Source organism: Contarinia nasturtii, unplaced genomic scaffold, assembly GCF_009176525.2.
Source record: "Contarinia nasturtii isolate CC-2019 unplaced genomic scaffold, AAFC_CNas_1.1 Cnas_scaffold_1964, whole genome shotgun sequence".
Lineage (NCBI taxonomy): Eukaryota > Metazoa > Arthropoda > Insecta > Diptera > Cecidomyiidae > Contarinia > Contarinia nasturtii.
Genome location: NW_022199294.1, coordinates 162,888 through 183,362, shown reverse-complemented (window position 1 = coordinate 183,362; position 20,475 = coordinate 162,888). Strand labels below are relative to the sequence as shown.

The window sequence follows — 20,475 nt, the reverse complement described above, 5'->3', positions numbered from 1 at the left end:
CAGCGTGTGCATACAAAAACAGCGAGCAACCGAGCAGCAACAATGGCAATACTTATGATGCGTAGGGCGCACGAACAACACCTCTCATTCTATTTCCCCGATAAAAGAGAGCAGAATTGGAAAATACAATAAACGGATTACTCGTACTCTACATGTGTCATTGTTAAGAGTGCGCACAACGAAATATAAGATTTCCATATGTATTTATGGCTCTTTAAAAACCATTTTGAATGAAGTGATGATAGAAAGACGAACTCTTACTTTGAGCGGAGATTTCCATTGGATGATGTTCTTTTCATGTCATCGCATAAGCTGTTTTCGAATGCTTCCTACTTGATGCGTTCGGTATGGTAATGATGATGATAAAAATCTTTGCTGTCGGATCTGAGTACGATGAGATCAAATGCGGTTCAACACTTATGAATTATGATAAATTGATGAAACTCTTTCAACCAAAGTGGCTGACTTGAATACACACACACACAAAAAAATACAGAGCAAGTAAAAGGTGTTGGCTACTTAACGCTCTAGGATTTTTCTCTTTGATCGAAATCTCATTTAAGAGAAATGTATCGACAATTATCATCATTATGGTAATTTATTCAATTCAATTTCATTCATTCATTGCGCTGAAAAGAAAGAATTTTCAAACACAATATCACTTCACTACATGCCTTTTCTCTTCGATTAAATCAGTGTTAATCAGTATTAAATTCGGTACTTGGAGCGCGGGGCCAATTTAAACAATGAACAGAAGCGCATTATTCATTTGTATGTTTGCCTTTCTTTCTCTTGTCCGCCTTCAATGGGATTTTGGGCGAAATGGAAGTTGCTCGTTGTGCATGTGGAAGATACACGACTGTGTCCTGCGGTGTCAAATTAAAAACAATGCACCAAACCACAGGTGAAATTCAATCCGATTTCAATTCATTACTTCTTTAACACAGAACCGTGACAATTATCTTTCGATGTTGAGAGTTTTTATTTTCGTGGCTTTCGAAATTCGAATCAATCATCGTTTCAATTAGAAAATCGATGGTGCAGTAAATTTTCCCTCCGAAAAATATATATATATGGTAAAAAAATGGTTGTGGTTGAAAATGTAGAGTCGAATTTGCGGCTTCCGGGATACATACAACATGATGGTTGTCTCGCGTGTAAAAATCCAATAAAAATCACTCGAAGCCAAAAAAGTGATGAAAACACATTTCGTTTATTGTGGTTTCATTTAAATTTTCTACGATTATGGCCATTTCACAGCACACTCTGAGGAGGGAGACACTTGAAGCGTATATATACGTGTACAACAGAGTTTTGCTCATTTTCACAAAATTTATGAACTGAAAAATCTTTATTTATTTTACTAATTTGCCCATTGCCAGAAGGCGGCATTTCACTTTAGAGGCTTGTTAGTAAAGTGAGGTCGGAAAAATCATATCAGCTTGCAATTCAGTTACGTGAACAAAACCACACACCAACCATTCAAGCCATTTTACCATATCAAGATTTAACGTATATTTATCCTCTTTTGATCCGATCGAAACTTTTTCGATTAAAATGTTCATTTTGACAACAATTATGAGTTTAAATGACGACCGAACTCAATCTGGATTCGTAATTGATTTAATCATTTCATAAAAATGAACAGAAAAAATGAAGAATTCCGATGAAATGCGATTTTTTCGTCAAGAATTATGCGAAGATTCCATACTCATGAATTTAACGAATTCAAAACTCGTTCAAAATACGATATCAATGGAACAAAAAGGCGGCAAAATTCGAGTGACTTCACAGGTGGTCCTGTCTCTTTATTTTTCGTGACAAATTCCATTCGAAAAGATGTTCGAACAATGAATTTTCACAACTTTGCTCATCTAAATACATTATGATACCTGCGATACTACTGATCAAAATTGACAACCGAACCAACAAAAAACTGATCACAAAAATCCCGAAATTAATACATGTATCAGTGATGCACTCCATATCACATCGATTACAGCATTTTTGTCAACGGCTCAATTTTTTTCCACCGATTCGTGCAAACCAGATTTTTGGCACCGAATCTGAATGAAAATGCCGTTTCAAAAGGCATTAAAAATCAATATGAGAACGAAACGGGCTTCAAGAAAAAAAGAGTGCAGAAAAAAATATATAGCAAAAAAATGACAAAACTTTTGCACAACAAGTGTTATGAACTCATTTCACTAATGGTTTGAATTACACGATATCAAATCGCTGCATTTTTTTCTCCATCTCTCTCACGTTGCATGCAAACTGGATTCGTGGCCATTCGTCCAGCATCATTCGATATATAATGTCATTGTGTGTTTCATGGGCCATCGTGAGTAATTTAAACCTTAAATTATGAAGCATGTATTAAATTGTTTCTCAAGAGTGAATTCATGCACGACGTACCCCAAAGGCACAGAAACGCATCTGATTGTCACATTTTTTAAATTCTTTGATCGATTTGCAAAGAGTTTCTCATTCGCCAGTTAAAATGTGAATGAAGAAAATTTATATCCAAAAACGAAGCGAATATAGTATTTCAATGGGGCAGTAATAACAAGTTAACAATCGATATATAAACGCTAAAAATTAATTCAAAGAAGAAAAAACACAAGCCAGCAACTTCGAAATTAATCAAGCGTATGATGTGAATACATCATGTGTGTATGTATCGTAGTTGTGCGGCATATAGTCGACTGTCACTGTTGCATTTTGCTTTTTTCCCAAAACAAATATTGAGTTATTTAAAGGTGATCGAATTACATACCACAAATGTGGACAATGTTTAATCATACTACGAAATGAATGAAGACATCGACTGAAATACAATTTTGTGCTTTTAAGCCGCCAATAACAACAACAACCACAATGCATGTAAAACGAAATGAACATCATGAGTCTTGTGCTCATATGAACTGTTCTTTTTTTCGTGTTTGTTTTTTCAATCGCAATGAAAAGAAGAATACATACCAAACCGTTTCGATCAAATTACGAACAAAAGAAGAACCAAAACCATCTCGCAATCAATTCAAATTGAAACCGTTAATTGGATCCATGGTCAGTCGAAGAGAGAGAACATTTTCTATGTTGATTCCGTATGTTGATCTCTTTAAATGAAGCAAATTAACAAGTGTGGCACTGTTTGTTTTCGTATATCAAATGTAAGTTGAACATCAAATTCCAAACAGCCGCTAATCAAAAGAAGACCCATATACATATGGTACTATTCACACGTAAATTGAATGGATGATTTGAATTCTATTTTATGTAAACTTGAACACCGGAACATGTTTCGTCAGAGATCAAAAGAAATCCATTTTTGAATTACACAAGATTGAATTTCTGCACAATGAGTTTCATGTTTTAAAACGTGCTAATATTCTCAAAGAAGTTGACTGGACTGAAATAATAGTATTTGCGTAAATAAGTTATGAATTTGTTGTGAACTAGCATTAAAAGAACAACATTTTTTATTTATTTTGAAACGGAATTTTTTAATTTTTTTTGCATTTTTATCCCCATTTATGAATTCAATCAATCGTCAAGAAAAATCTGATAAAATTGAAGAAAATTCACTGAAAACTTATTTTCATTTTCCAAACCATCCCAATAACCAATTTATTCCTAGTGAGTATTTAACTCTATCCCAATAAGTTACGTAATGTTCTAGATGATCGTCGACGAAAAAGATTTTATTTGGATCAGGCCCATCAGTCATGTCATTATATCCTTCCTCATCTGTAAGTCTCGGATCAAGTTCATGCTCTTCTACCCTTGATCCTAAATATTCAAAATCATTCAGAATGGAGAGGATCGGAAGTTCTGCGCTGTCTTGTAGCATTGCCTTTTTGCACAGAACATATTCAGAAAATGGATTCGATGGATCTTTCACCGAGAAATTCGTGCAATTTCGCTTGAATCCATTATAAAAAATTGAAATAATTCAGTTGTCTTACACAGAAAGAAAAAATGTGGTATTTTTTATTCAATTTTGGTAGATTTAATATAAAATTAACCAACAACGAATTAAATTTACCATTTTTGACATCTCTGAGGCATATTTTTAAAAAGTTGAATTGTTTTTTTACAGAATAAAAGAATGGAAATATCAATGGCATTTTGTGTTAAATGTAGTTATACAAAATACTAACTTGTCTTTGTTGCTCGGTTGTTGCCTCAACAAATTGTTTTTCAATTGTTGTTGCATTGAACTTTCCTTTGAGATCTTATTGTAACGAAATGAATATTTTCAATTTATTTCAAAAATTACTTTAATGCTACTAACTTGATAGAAAGAATGATGCCTTGAATTGACAAGTGTACAATTGATAGTACAAATTTGCCAATCACTACGAATTTCATAGTGAATTTTCAAAAAAAAAATTTCAAAATAAAATGTTTTAAGAAAGGACGCACTTTCAACATAGTTATTCTCCGTCGCGAATAATTTTGTAAAAGTTGTTTGTACGATTGTAAAATCTAACTCATTTAAAACTTTGAATAAACGCAAATATAAAGTAAACGCAAACTCCTTTTTATTAATAGAAACAATGATTACATTGATCTCTCTCTCTCCAATACGTAGTAATAATGTGCACCAGTGTCTTCATCTTCATCGAAGAGCACAAATACTACTACAATCACAAAAACTGTCAGTGATCTCATTTTATTTATTTATTTATTTTCAAAATTTATTACAACTAATTTAGCGAAAATCCAAACTTAAACGCAATAAATCAGAACACTCTATGCCAATAAACAAAATCATATTATTAAGTCATGTGTATTATACTCACTAGCACAACATATTTATTTACATATATATTTTAAACGATGCATCTTTGTCTGTTGACTGTATCATACTTCATAATTTATGTGTCGTAGATTATTTTAAATGTACCAATAAGAAGGAAAAACTGTTTTTGAGCAAATATGTCAATTTGATTTTCAATTGTGTTCAATAAAATATTGATAAAAATAGAAGTAAACACTCGGATCTAGAATTTGACAACACAATGTTTTCTGAAGCTTTCTAGACGTCTCTATGGCACACAAACTCAATGCAAAACTACTTAATCGATTATGCACTCACAATCACGTGTTTTCAAACAAATCAACACTTGTTAATTAATTAACTTAACAAAGAGAATAATACAAAACTCAAATGAGAATCTCCTTTCAATGCATGATTTCTCAACATTCATAAATTAAGCGAGTGCCTGTTTTTCCGACTTCTCGTCGAAGCATTTTTTATTATGATTTGTTGGCGAAAAAATTCCTAGAAAAAGTAAACATTCAGTGTGAAAAAACATCGCCTGGTTGTAACACAAATATTCCTATTGTATTTAATTATTATCAAATAAGTAAGTAACCGAAGATCTATGTCAAAAAGACTTGCCGGTCCAGCTTAATATTTTTCGATTTCATTGAGAAATTAAATGAATTTACTCCATTTGTTTGAACTAACTATCTTTTCAGATTTGCGCATAAAATCGAAGATTCAAATGTGTCAAGAATTGCAAACTTTCTTACTACTTTTGGTGAAATAATGAAATTCATCTCTTCTCTGACCATTTAACACACCAATTCGTTCAATAAATGAGTTATTACATCAGCCGGAAATGAGATTCAAATCGTGTAATAAAATCGTTTTGAAAAAGAAAAAAAAGAGTGACAATGAATCTTCAAACGGCTCAATTTATTCGAACCAAAATCACATTGTCACTATTATTTTTCCACCATTGAAACAAAGAAATATTCAAACAGAGAAAATAGAATGTGAATTGATTGTTCCGCTGAACGTATTTGTATGTTTTCCTTGCCGCCAACAAAATTAATGTATGGAATAATTTTCGTATGTGTATTTAAATTCTTCTAAATATGCTTACACTTCATTTGTTTGAACAACAAAATTATACTTTAACGCGAACACAAAATTTGAGGAAAGAAAAGAAATTCCCTGTAATGGGTGTAATGGTCAAAACGAAAGAGTAAAGAAAAACTTTTAAATTGTACTTCCTGTTAGTTGCGCCAATGATCATTTTCGGTTTTCGTTTTGTACTTTTGTTCGTTTTGTATTGGGTCCATTCGGACAATAATAAACAAATTATGACGATTGCCGAAATTCTCACATCAAAAGATCAGAAGAATTTACACAGAAATTATATTATGGACGTTCAAAGCATTTTCCACATCCCAATCAAACTCAAACAAACTAATTGACGCAATGAATTATATTATCTAATTTTTTTCTTACTAATGGCATATAATATCTTTGATTCTAATCGCTACAGCAGTTTTGTTTTTTTAAGAAGAAAAGAATAGGCAACGATAATAATTCGAGCCAATGGCTAACTAGATCACAAAAAGACTGAAAGTGGATTGCAAAGTTTACTCCATCTGGTTCTCACAGTGTGATTAATGTTTTATATATTATGAAAGGGACTACTAATTTAAAGGTGATTTGCGTTGAATAAATGAGAAATTATAATGTCAATGCTTCGATCACAAGCGCCGTTTGAACAACGCCCGAAAATACCAAAGACGCAATTTTTTACATTAGGTGGCGAAAATTGCTGATCGGACTGTAATTATTTGGTTTTTTTATTTCAGTGCAAATAATAAACATTTTTCCCCTTGAAAAGAGATCAGCGATTCGATTTCATTTATCAAGCAATATCTTCAATCGTTCTTTTAACAGAAATAAAACAGTTCATTCAACAATGATAGAATTGGAAAAAACATGACTTTTTTTCAGTCAAGAATTACCCAATTCAATGCAGTTTCATAAACGCTTCACAATTTCTACACAATACTCCGAGCCATCTCAAAAACACGTCATGCTTTCATTTTGTTCGTATCATATTTGGGAATTCTTATCATTTTTGTATGTGTGTTTTTATTATTCAACTATTAGCAGTGAAACCAAATGAAATTTGGCAATCGATTTACATACAATTTTTCTATACCGTCAAATTTCCTAGAAACACCTACAATTTTCTTTAAAATAAAAGTAAAATAATGTCTCAAATTCAAATAATAAAGTAAGCGATTGAAAACCCAATAGACGTTTTTTTACGCCGCACAACAACATCGTACAAATGCGACTTGTTTACGTAGAACGTCTATAATATAACCAACGTTAATGCTTCGGTCTCACATTAAGAAGTCGTTACGGCGAATTCATAGTAATTGTTGTTGTATCCACAATTCCGTGTACGTTTCTTCTTCGTCAGAACGAACGTCAAATGCTTGCACGCACACATCAAAACATGCTGAATTCACCGACATGTATGACAACTCCAAAGCACACTCAACCCGAACATAAAAACCAGCTTACATATACACACTTATGAAAACATGTTATTTCTATGTGCGTGTATTTTTTTTTGACGTTTACTGTGACAGCGACTAGTCGAAACAATTTTAATATGTATGACGTGTGCTTCAAATGTTAGAGATAAAGAAAACCCAGAGCTGTGCTCAAAATTATCGCAAATAATATAAAGTGTGAAACGTGTTTAATTTTTATTTGTCCAACTATGAACACAATTATGTGTGAGTGAGTGTATTTGTTCATGTAGTTGAGTAAAAACCCATTTGAACAAAACATTTCTACACTTGATTACATTTTGCATTGACGACAATAAAGTAGTGTGCAAGTATTGCATTTTATTTATTTCAGTTTTTGTGCCCGGTTAAATCATTTGAATTATAGCCGTTTTTTCGGTGACAACGTTTACTTTGTTAAAATTTTAAATTTCTGTTGAACCGTCTATAATCAAAATGAGAAAATTTATTGCCTATTCATCGGTCATAGCATTTATTTTGTTAAAATGTTCATTGATTTCCGCACAAATGGATTATCCACCTGTTTTGGATGAAACACTCAAAATCACCGATTCAAGAGCAGTGAAATGTTTAGGTAAGTTGATGTGTACGAAATTATTTTTGTTGAATGTTAATTGATTCTGTGTTCGATCCATAAACTTGTTTTGCTATTGATTTTGTTTGTTTACAGTTTGCAAGGCAACATTAGACGAAATGCTGTCGACTGTAAATAAAGTTGATCCAAAGAAAACGGTCGAAATTGGTGGTTATCGTTTGGATTCAAAGGGAAATGCCCTAAAAAAAGTCGTAAAACTCTCAAAATCCGAGACATATTTGACTGAATTAATGGAAAATATTTGTGAGTATTTCGACCATTATCGAATGATGATGTGGAGAAAACTTATTAATTTGATTCGTTTCCAATAGGTGATAAGATGGACGACTACGCAAAGGCACGATTCAAGACGAATGGTACACTGACTTTAATAAAAATGACTACACCAGACGGTGGCATGAATCCAAACATGAGCTTGGTTGATTTTATTCAAGATGGTGATTTGAACAAGAGCTTGAAACATTTTGTAAGTAACTCTGTTCAATAAATAAATGACTGGATTTTTTTTTTTGCATTTGGTTTAATTGTTCGTGTTTTCTGTGTGATAAAGTGCTTGGAGGTTTTAGAAGATAATGAAGATGATGTACTTAAGTCGCTGATGCAAGAGAAAATTTCCGATGACATTGACATTGAAGTGTGTACAGTAGCGGCCAAATACTGTGATGACGTGTTACCAGAAAATGACTATGTACTTGAAGAACATGAAGAGCTTTGAACGCAACATATGCCTACACACCATTGCTGCAAAGACACTTAGTTATTAGCGCCATCTAGTTCGTGCGAGAAAAAATCTTCACATTTCACACACGTACTATTGAGTTACTTCACTATGCAATACAGTGAGGGCGCCAGTGATACGTGTTTTGCAGCAACCCAGTGTATGCCTATAACATACATGTATCATTAAATTCCATCCAACTGAATCGATCAAAATGTTAAATTTTAAAGAAAACGGTTCATACAATATTCTAAACATTAAAGTAAATGCAATTATTATGTATGTGAAACAAATGAATGACACAATGAACGATTTTTTTAAAAATAAAAACTAGGGCGCACAATGTGCTTTAATTTAAATTAAAAAATGGTTTAATTTTATTTGAAATTGAAAAAAGTTTTACTCAATATTTCGTAAAAATTGATAACAAAATTTTTTTTGGTGAGAAGCAAAGTACGATGATGTCAAAGACAAATTTGAGTTACTTAATTAGACGACCAGCTGTCATTATCGTTGTGCTTTGGTGAGAAGCTATTACTTGGATTGAATTTGAACAGGTATCAGTATACTAGGTATCGATAGGTTGTCGTGACTATGGCTTATTGCTACGTGTATTTTTTGAGAATGCGTTTTAATCAAGAACAAAGTCCGATGTACGTGTACAAAAGATATTTGCATTTAAAATGTATTTGCATTCGCTAAATGTTATATGCTAAAATACGACAAAAGTCGCATCACTATATTTTGTTCTTTAGCTTCATTTTCTTTCTCTTTAGCTTCTCTCCATTTGGTCTCTTTAAGAGATTTTGTTTTCATTTGGAAATCGTTATAAATATCATATTCTATATTTCATCGCTTATATATTTCAAGCATCAAACAATTATTCACGCATATGTCCATAATCAATTCTCCTGCATTAAGTGAACTTTGAAAAATCGTCGAGCTAAAAAAGGTCTCAACAATACTAAGCAACAACAAAAAAGACCATTATAAATGTAAAACGTTGATGCAACAGTGACAGCTAACAAAAGGACGCATCTTTGCTCTTTTTTCGATGCCATTTGTGATAAATTGATATGATCCGAAGAACATACCGCTGAAAATACGATTGAATAGAAAGATTGAAGGCATTTCAACTGACAAAAAGAGTCAGCGATTTATAAATTTCGTATTCAGCATTTGAATTTATAAATGTAATGAACCGAAATGATGTTTTATTTTGACTTTTGATCATTTTTTTTCATTATCAGTACAAATATTGTCTTCCTTCTTCGCCTAAATTGTGTGATTTAATTCAATTAGGATCAAAAGAAAGGCAATGAGTTAGGAAAATGGGTAAAGAATAATCCCAAAAACAGCCGATAAAGAACACTGAAAACGATGATGCGTTCAACTAATATAAAAAAAACAATCGTAACAAAATGCAACGAGGAGTATTTTGTTAGACCTTTTTTCGGATAAACAAATAAAATTAAAAACTATTCAAAACAATCGGGAAATTCACAATAATAAGAACTGATATATGAAGCATATTGACGGGACAGATTCGTTATAATTATGGTTATCATGTCGTCAACAGAGGAAAAAAGTTCTGATAATTTGGGTTTTTTGTCGTTAAAACTTTCGTTCATGCATGTTTTATTTGAATTTAGTTCCTATATGGGTTTACCAATGTTTTTGAGTATAATGTCCAACTTTGAATCCATTAGGTAATGTTTTGGTCATCAATCATAGTCATTGTGACATATTCGATATATAGATCGGCACTGGAATCAATTGAGTCGGTCGCGACATATTTACGATGTGTTTAAATCATGATAACGACGATTACGTATGTGTAAAATGATGTAGCTCGTAATGGACTCTTCAATGGGCTTTTATTCGATGCGACAATTATATTTTCTATTTGACCACAAACAATTCGTAAAAGGGTTGCAATTACATACATATTCGTGAGTTGTGCGTTCGCTAAATAACATTGCTCTGTTGTGGAGGTGAAATGTAATCAAAATTAATGTTGCATGAAGTGGCATTTCATTTCAATCCCTCACCAATTTGAACAACACTGTACTGACACATTAATAATTTGCTGGAAGCGTGTGCACCTGGCCACAGCAAGGTGACAGTCAAAATAATATTTGCTTAGTCAATGGCACCTCATTCAAAAGTGCTGCTTTTTGTCTACTTGGACTTTAATTACATTTTTGGTCATAATAAAACGAAACGATTTCCTTGTGTGGGTGGTCGCTGATTTTAGCATTTTTCAACCCCTCACTCAATGTGATCCCTTTTTTATTGTAAAATATTTTCAACAATGTATCGACTCAAACAAAAACACGTTGGAATTTGTGCGCATTGAAGTGAATTATTTCTTTTTTTTTTTAATTTAATTAAAACCTGCGGTGCAAGCATTTGCTACGTGCATTGGCAACCGGCATGCGGTTTTCTTGTCGATGCATTTTTATTCACCATTTCAATGGGAATTTCCACATATTTCTGGTGCTTGTATTGATGTTGAAAGAAAACAAAACGAATCGTTCAGTGAACACACCGTCGTCGGATAGGATAAAAATGCATCAACATCGAATGCCATCGAATGAATTAGAAATCAGTAGGCTTTTAATCGTTGCGTTCACCACTTCCTTTTCATTCCGATAAATACAGAATAAAAAGAAGAAATTGATGAACGGACATCATCACGATCATTTTTCTGCCTAATGATCATTCGATTCCAGACCATTGAATCGAATTTTCTTATCAAATGTTCAAAGAGCACACCGTTCAAAATACAAACAAGAAAATTGAACCGAATAGTCCACGAACAACGAGCAAAAGAAGATGAAGAAAAACGAATTCAATGGAATTATAATTCTATTTATTTTCAATAAAATTGTTTGAATCGATTCGACAATAAATGAATAGAGTGATTGAACAAAGCAGAACAAACGCGCCGTTTTTTTTCAGCCTTCAAATGTCAATCAAATTGCCGTTTGAACACTTTTTTCTTAAATAAAAAAGTGGCGAGTGGAATATTTTCGGTGTATTTCTCGACGAAGGAATGAATAGTTTTACGGGAGCGCATTAACAAATAGAAACATGCCGTATGTTTGGATTATGTTCTTATTCGATACAACACTACCGAAAACAATTGCACGCATGAACAATGCTCGGGTGTTGTTTTGTCTAGGTGCGTGTTGATTATGAAAAATGTATTTTCGAACACTTTGTGCGGATCGGTAGTAAAACGGCACACCGACATACCGCAACAGCAGCCATAAATAATAAATTTATATTCTGATAAATGAATCAAAGAGATAATATGACATCATTAATGCCTCAATAGGAGGTCTTAATTGGTTTTCGGTTTGCCGTTTACTGCTGTTCTGTATCAGCCACATCGTCTTCGGGCCATATTGTGTGACTGACTCTCGTTTTGCCCGTTTCGATGCAAATGCAGTTGTGGGAAATGCATTGCCGCGCTCAATAGATGGTGGTTTAATGTGATGAAAACGGTTATTATATTATTAATTATCGGTTGAAAAATCGTCAAATCGAATCTTTGCTCTCGATCGCATACATCATACAAAACCAGCACCCAACACCATTCGATTGGACAGTATGCGTTTGAAAATAATAAGAAAGAACGAAGAATGTTCGTATGGTTGGTCTATTGAATGCATGGCATACAATGGTATGGAATTTCTTTTTTGAATTTCGTTGCATGCATCATCATTAGTCATCAATTCATTCGGATAATATCAACAATTCACAAAGTCAAAATATGCCGCAGTCATATACATGCACTAGCAACCGATTATTTCTGTACTAAGATGTGACTTTATTTCATTGAGTTTTCAGCAGCATTTTGAATGGTGAAAAACAACAGGTGGCAAATAAACGATCCTTTATGTATTACGAATGAAAGAAAAAAGATCCCCATTGAAATACACGGCTCACACTCCACATCACCGATCTCGTATTAAATATCAGTCAGATATTATGTTCAACCGTCTTATTGCCTCTGCGATGTGTAACTAAATGTTTTTAATTGCCGTTGAATTTAACTGACTTACATGTTTTCTGCGTACGTTCATAGTTCTTGGGGTAATTTGCTTCACTTGGATAATCGCCGTGGAATGTTTTTTTTATCTCTCTCTCTCTCTTCACATTCGAACGCAATCAATTCACGATTCAAATACGTGATCGTATCGATATCAAGCATTGGTCAACAGTATCAAACGTATGTGAAATAATCGTATCAGGTTTTTTTTATATCATTTATAAAAAAGCAATACACAGCATTTTCAGTTACGACTTCGACTCGAATATATCATAATTAAAGACATGTTTTCCTACTTTACGGTAGATATTAAAAGGTCGCGAGTCTATGTTTTCCCCGGCATATTGCATCGACATCGAGCGATTGATTGGCAATTTTTCACTGCAATCAAATGCATATCTCTCTCTCTCTCTCTTTCTCTCTGTCTTGTGTTTCTCAGATCGCTGCTCGCACATCGATGCTTGCATCCATATAATCATCGATCATTTTGGACCAATCAACGTAGCGTTCGCATTTAATAAATATAATAAATAGGTGTGCCACAAATCGAAAATTAAATGAACGATGTTGATATTTAAGGTTCAATCAAAATCGACGCGATTTTTTTTTTGCCTTACTGCCAACGATTGCAATCGAATGAGAAAAGAATCACGTTTTCTGCAATCGGAAAATTACTGTAGCATTCTGAATTGGTCGCTCGTCATTGGCCGAACAACACAAAATCACCAAGTCAAATTGCCGGACATATGATTGCAACCACAAATTTGTTTTTATTTTCGAATGTAAATGGGTTATACGCCACATTCATGATATCACGATGAAAATTGTTCAAATTAAAATCATTTTCCACATTTTGATTTTTATCCATGTGTAGAGCTCTTTTGTATTCGTCTCGTAATATATTGCAATTTGACCCATGACGGCAATGAAATATATGGAGCGGACAAGGATTTGAGTGCTCTTTCACAATTTTAATGCGCGCCTAAATGAAATGATTTGCTGGGCTGTATCGAATTTCTATCAAATCGTGATGAATGCCAATTTAAATTGCCTTCGTCCATCCAATATGTGTCTGATCCAATGGAAAATTGCACACCAACCATTTCGAATGCAAAGCCACAACTTTCTACCCAGCAAATTAATTCAATATTTCTTTATCTTTATCCTACTCGCTAATGATCGGGCATTTTTCATTTCTCTTCCACATAAATCTTATTCATTATTGTGATCGACATGTCTTAAGCGATATACTCCAAATGGTTGCAGACTGTTTTCAATGCGATACAAATTGTATACAATCAAACAACTTAAATGACAATTTATGAACTCTGTTATAATTTCAATCGGATGATGAACTATGAAAAGACCACTTCTCCCAGCATCGATCTGATGCTGATGAGAAAGGATCATGCAATGAAAATACATCGTTTAAACATCTAACTTATCAGAAGACAGCCGTGTCTCATCATGTGAAAACCATCAAAAATTCATTGAGAAACTCGGTTCCAACGAGAGAATATTGGGCTTAAGTCTGTTGAAAGCATTTTGGTCCAAATGAAATGTTATGGCATCGTATTAATTCACGGATGAAAAGCATATAATTTGCCGATTTAAAGCGAATTGATGAACAAATCCACACAGGAAATGAATGTCGTCTCTTTTCTCCTTCATTCATTTGGAATTTTTTTTTCGATTTCTTTTGATTCAGTGAAAGGATTGAAAAAAAAACTTTTCTTTTCACATGATTTTTTTTGGTATTGTGCAAGTGGACGTTTGACTTTTTATATTCGGTCGGTTTTCAATTTGTCTGACTTTCTTTTATTGCATCCTTGTGCCACTTTGTGAATCTGTATAACTAAATTTCACTGAATAATTGCGATGCATGGCGATATTTTTTGAGCACCAAACCATTTTTTTTTGTTTTTCTCATTTTTTTTTTTGCGTTCAAATATCAATTAATTTGCATGCAGCACATGTCTTTGCAACGTCACATTTAATTGAATTTTGTGGTGTTGAACAAAAAAAAAAACGGAAATTCCAAAGAATTTCACACACCAAACCGGCAATAATAATTCACACAAAAAACACGACAAAGTAAATAAAATGTGACATACATTCATTGTGACGATATGTCATAAATTAAAAAATGATAGCAATTGTTTTTAATAATCAAGTTGGTGGTGAGAGGGTCTCCGGCTGACATCAAGCAACCAAATTATAACGTATGAATGCAAAATTAGTACAGTAGATTGCCAAATGTCGACACAAGACCAAATGTCGGAATACCGAGAGGTGAATTGAAATTAAAAATTGAAAATTCATTTGAATTGCATTTTTAAAAGTAAATTATGAAAGATCAATATCAAATCTCTTTATTATAATCCAAATTTTAATCAAAAATCTATTATTGCTTTCACAAATTACGTTCAAAAAAAATTCGGCATTTTTATCACTTTTTCACGTCAAAAGTTAAACTATGTCATTTTGAGACAAGCCGGTAAAATGCGTTTTTTTATATGAAAAAATAACTAGTTTGGAAAAAAAATTATATCGGCGAATTGTAGATAGTTTAATTTAATTATTGAACAGAAATTTTGAAAATATAAAGAAAAACAATTATATTTATTTTTCATTTTTCACTGTAATATTATTCCGGAATAAATCGTCCAATTGCCGACACATAAAGCACCGAAGTTTCAAGTGAAACACTTTGGATTTGACAGATGTGACAGTTAAAGTCGTATTTGGATCATTGTGAAATTCAAACCAAAAATATTCTAGATCAGTGAAATAACGTAATATTTTTAAATATTTTTGCCACTTTACTATAGAAAAATAAGTAAAATAAAATATGGAGCAAAAATATATCAATCTAATAATTTTAACTCCAATATTTTGTATTGTTTACCTCAATGTAAATAGTGCGTTCATGGGCTGTCAAAACTTAAAGTTTACAAGTTTCGTAGTGAAAATGCATGAAATATGTCGAGATTAGGGAGCCGAGAATTGGACGACGAATATCCGACATTTGGAATTTTCGATGTTATGACGAAAAAATGGAAAAAAATAATACATTTTTGGAAATTACTATCTTTTGAGAAACGTGAAATGAAGCACAATTAAATTCTGCATCGAATTGTGTATAAAGTGATATTTTTTCATGAAATCAAAAATGTTAAATATTAAATTGAAGTTGAAAATTCAAACAAATAGTCCGACATTTGGGCGAGTGTCCATATAGTCAACTAATTTGTTCGTTAGTGAAAACAAAAGAATTGCAATTTTATAAATTGAGTTATATGCATTGTTGCATGCAAATGAGGGTTACGTCCAGCAAAAGTCGTCCACAGAAAAGAAGACAACAAGAAAGCCATATTTTCAATGCCGTACTTTTGAGTGTTGTTCATTTTGAGTTTCATTCAGGATAATATGGGAATTGGTATGTATATGGCATCATAAGCAGCCTGTCAACAAATTAACATTTTGCGTGATTTATATCCGAAAATCAACGAACGATCATTATGATAGCATGAGGCAATACTGCAATTTTCTTCTTTCAAACATTCACGATCTCATGTATAATATACATTGTGTGTGAATCATATTTTGAATATCGATACGATCTCGAGTATTTTCAGTAATTACTCTTGCATTGTTCGTTGTCACATATCAGAAAAAAGAGATCACAGTGTTCCGACTTGTTTTTGAACGGATTTTTTTCGTTTATCCTTGGTTTTGAAATCGTTCAAAACGACAACAGTTCATATTTCGTCTGGCAGCCAACTGGTAGATCAATCACATAATATCAATAAGACCATGCATTATATCAGCGTACGGTAATTGCTGACCCTGAAATGCTCATATGACAAATCGAACAAAGCACTCTACTCCTTTCACTCTTTCTCCCTCTCTATCTTTGGACGACACTAAAAAAAATTGTCATCAAAAAATCAAAATATACGCCTTGTATTTACCAACTGTTGGCAGCCGGTAAGCCATCGGAGTGCATAGTATGATCTAGGAACCGTTTTGCGGTTGTTGTTTTCATCGATGTATATATACTTTTTTTTCCTTCTTTCGATTGTAATTATGAAAAAAGCCTGTAATTAGAAAGCAATTGCTGTACGATGACAAAGACCGTTCGCCAACGCTTTGGCTTTTTTATTCGGTATTTTTACGTTAACGCGCTGAATGCATCTGTTGCTCATTTCACGTCATTTTAATTTAAAGCTATAAATGACACTGTTTTTCTCTCCATTCAGCATTTACAAAAACATATTTTGTGTATGCACACACATCGAAATTCAAATGTTTTTCGTTTATCTTGATGGCAATGTAAGTAGTAATTTTGGGTTTTTTGTTAATTGAAAACACAGGCATTCGAAATGCAAAACCTAAGGGCATAAATTCACCAGGAACGAAAAGACACGAAATCGTGAACATTCACTTAGTGTTCACTTATTTGCTTTGCATCGATTGAGTGATTTTTGTCAGGCATATGGTTGTTACTTGTGAATGGTAGAATCATAAATTGACAGATGAAACTCGAAAAACGTATTTTGTCATTCAGTCGAACAATTGAATTAAATGAATCACACACGCATTACCAAATATTCGTAAAAAGAAATGCATTACAAACAAATGAAGGATTTAAATATGTCGTGTTATTTCGAGCATATTTTTTTGTTCGATTAAATGAACAAGCCACAATGAGTTTTTTAACCGAGTTTTTGGTCTTTTTTATTTCGAACATTTTTGGTGTTGGGAATCGCACAAATCATCGATTATTTATAGATTACTAAAATGAAGAAAAAAAACCACAGCTGACAGATGACGAAACCGTTAAGCTTCCGTCATACAAGACAAAAAACACTTCTGTTTCAAACAAGAGAAAAGAACATTCTTCACACTTTCAATTGATTTTAATTAATCACCAAATTGATCAATAAAAATTCGATTTTCGATACACAAAAAAACTTGAGCACATATGGTCCTGTGGAGAATACCTTGTTCAAAATTAAGCGAATCTTCAACAGAAGCCATTACCATCATCAACATGAAACTATCAATTATAAAACAAACAATTGGGGTAGAATCAACGTGCAAATTGCATCAAATTTTTTGAAAAATGAACATTTTCGAGTGAATTTGCCTATATTTTCGTGTAATTCTTTTCATTTTTTACCATTTTCCCTGAAAAGTATCGAAAAATCATCACATGCGGCTATCTAAGATCGACTTTAATGCATTTCGATACAATGATTAATGTTGTCAATCAGCGATCAAATGCGATAGCGCCAAAGGGTCATATTGTGCCGCGACGATTTGGGTGTCAAATGTTTCTTAATGGTTTGTTTAAAGTAATAAAAAATTGTCGTTGAAACTGAGGCTGTCGAAGCATTACGATCAATCGACTAGAACAACAGAGCCGCAGTGTCTCCGAACAAATCAATAAAAATCGTCAAATCCAAATAAAGTCACACATGTATAAAATAAGTCAATTCGATTGTATAGTAATCGGGCGAGATTTGGTGTTGGAAAACATGTTCTAAAGCGTTGATAAGCAATTACCATTCTTAAGTATCAACAAAATCAATTTTAACATTTTTCTCATTTTGGACGATGTTGTTCGCTCTAGATGCATATAGTTTCCTGTTTCGATTGTATCGTTCTTTTATCTTGAGCGGCGGCTTTCGAAACAAGATATCGACTGAAGTTTTTGAACAACTATATAAATGCAACAAAAAATTACTCATTAACATTTGACAAGATTGAGCGGTCTGAAGCAAGCCATTTTCAGTTGGGTCACTCGATGTGTGGCTTTTGATGTCTTTCTTTTCCGCGTCACCACTATTACCACACAGAACAACGGGTTTGGATGGGTTTTTTAATTTGCCGACATGCACAGCGCAGAAAAAAAAATTGATTTTGAATTTTTCATTAATCAATTGAACAAGAGAGAGAGATAAAAGACGCAAATCATACACAACAATTATTATTTCAATTACAGTCTGGAAATTGGTTGTTTAAATGAAAATACAAAAGGAGGATTTCCATTGAAAAATTAAAGTTGCAATTCAAGTGGTTGCCTTCGAGATCTAAACGAATATTAAACGCGTCACAATGAGTTTGTCTATTTGAAGGTTTTTTTTTTGTGTTGTCTCGTCGAAGCCTTTAATTTTCAAATCAAGACGTACAAACGAACCAATTTTAGTCCGACTATTGATTAGTACGTTTGAGGACACGATAGACAACAGAGAAAAAATGCCGCACGGTTATTTTTCAACGAATCAATTTTCGAATTGTGTTAAGAGAACAAAAAAATCAGATTTCATTTCATTATAACAAAAGAAAATGTATAAAAACAAAGATTAACTCGAAAGTTTATCTCATCGAATACATCAGATTGATTCCGGCGCACATATAGTATATACATATGATTTTCCGCTCTCGCATCAATCGTATCTTTAACCAGAGGTGTGGCAAACGGCATCATTAAAAAAACACACAACTCAAAGAAAACGCCGCAAAATCAACAAAAAAGAAACACCATCATTCACCTTCTCTCTCTCCCTCTCTCTTTCTCTCGCATCCACCGAATCCAGCATAATCATTCAAATTAATATTTTTTCATTTTGCTGTATCTTCTGCGCTCTCTGTCCACCAACCCATTATCTTCTTTTTTTCCTCATTCGAATTTTGTCAGTGGGAAAAAATATGGACAAAAATGTATTTGAATGGCCAAAACGAGACGAATGAATGAACCGAATTTCAAATTACGACATTTTAACGATAAAAGACGACACATTAAACAGGATGAAAACGTTCAAATGGATACATAATTTGAATTTGATTGTGTGAATATATCGATATAATTGTGCAATTTAAAAGATATTCTTCTCTTTCGTTGGTTGTCGTTTCGTCTAAAGTGGATTCTAAATAAGATTATTTGACAAACGCACATACTCATATACTCACATTTATTCACATACAATCGAGTGTATTTATATTCAGCTTGTAATTATGATTAATATTTTGTGGTTTGGGTGTGTGTTTCAGTTTTGTATCGCATTGTTTGCACTTTGTCACGGTATACCATTGATAAACAATGTCGTAGATATTGATTTTCTTACCATAATTGCTATCTCATCATCACTATTATTTGGATCTTTTGTACAAGGTGCTTTATGTAGTATGCACCCGATTTTGAAAATTCCACACCGTTTTACAGATAAAATCTCGAAAAATGCAATTTAATGAAATTTTTCACACTCTAATATTTTTCTATTGATTCCAAACTCGAGTCTATTGTACTGGCAATCAAGCGGAACGAGGACTGGATAAAAGCCAATGATGAGCGACACCCATATGAATTTACAATTTTTTTGTTAATTTTCAATGTAATTTAGATGAGTTTTAATTAGTTTTGCTTGAAGGAAACTTGAGTTCGGCGAATCTATTTCTTAGATTTGGCAAATATTCCTTTCTTTCCATTTGAAAATTCAATCAATTTCAGTCTTTTGCTAAATTTAAAGCTACAAAAATGATTTTATTTGTTTTCTCTTCATTTTTTGGCCTTCAAACTCACCTTTTATTTCCTCAGACTAAACTGCAGTTTCACTTCAATTATTTTGATTTTCTCCGAATGTGCCTTACCCGTACTTTCTATCATCGTTCAACACCATTTTCTTTCTTTCGAAAACAATTTCAATTTAAAACAAACAAAAAATGGTCTTGTTT

The 20,475-nt window shown here is 32.9% G+C and overlaps 1 protein-coding gene across 1 annotated transcript; it reads left to right on the top strand.

Moving 5' to 3' along the window:
* Nucleotides 1-7,446: 7,446 nt before the first annotated feature.
* Nucleotides 7,447-9,042, top strand: LOC116347579 (protein seele). The gene is made up of 4 exons (XM_031778230.1): nt 7,447-7,936; nt 8,033-8,200; nt 8,269-8,423; nt 8,508-9,042. Exons 1-4 carry the CDS (start codon nt 7,798-7,800, stop codon nt 8,670-8,672), a joined length of 627 nt encoding a protein of 208 aa, XP_031634090.1. The 5' UTR covers nt 7,447-7,797; the 3' UTR covers nt 8,673-9,042.
* Nucleotides 9,043-20,475: the final 11,433 nt, after the last annotated feature.

Excerpts from the sequence above, each read along its gene's own strand:
- LOC116347579 (XM_031778230.1), top strand. The coding sequence starts at position 7,798 with ATGAGAAAATTTATTGCCTATTCATCGGTCATAGCATTTATTTTGTTA. Across the intron at positions 7,937-8,032 it reads AAGAGCAGTGAAATGTTTAG|TTTGCAAGGCAACATTAGAC; the intron begins GTAAGTTGATGT and ends GTTTGTTTACAG. Across the intron at positions 8,424-8,507 it reads ACAAGAGCTTGAAACATTTT|TGCTTGGAGGTTTTAGAAGA; the intron begins GTAAGTAACTCT and ends TGTGTGATAAAG.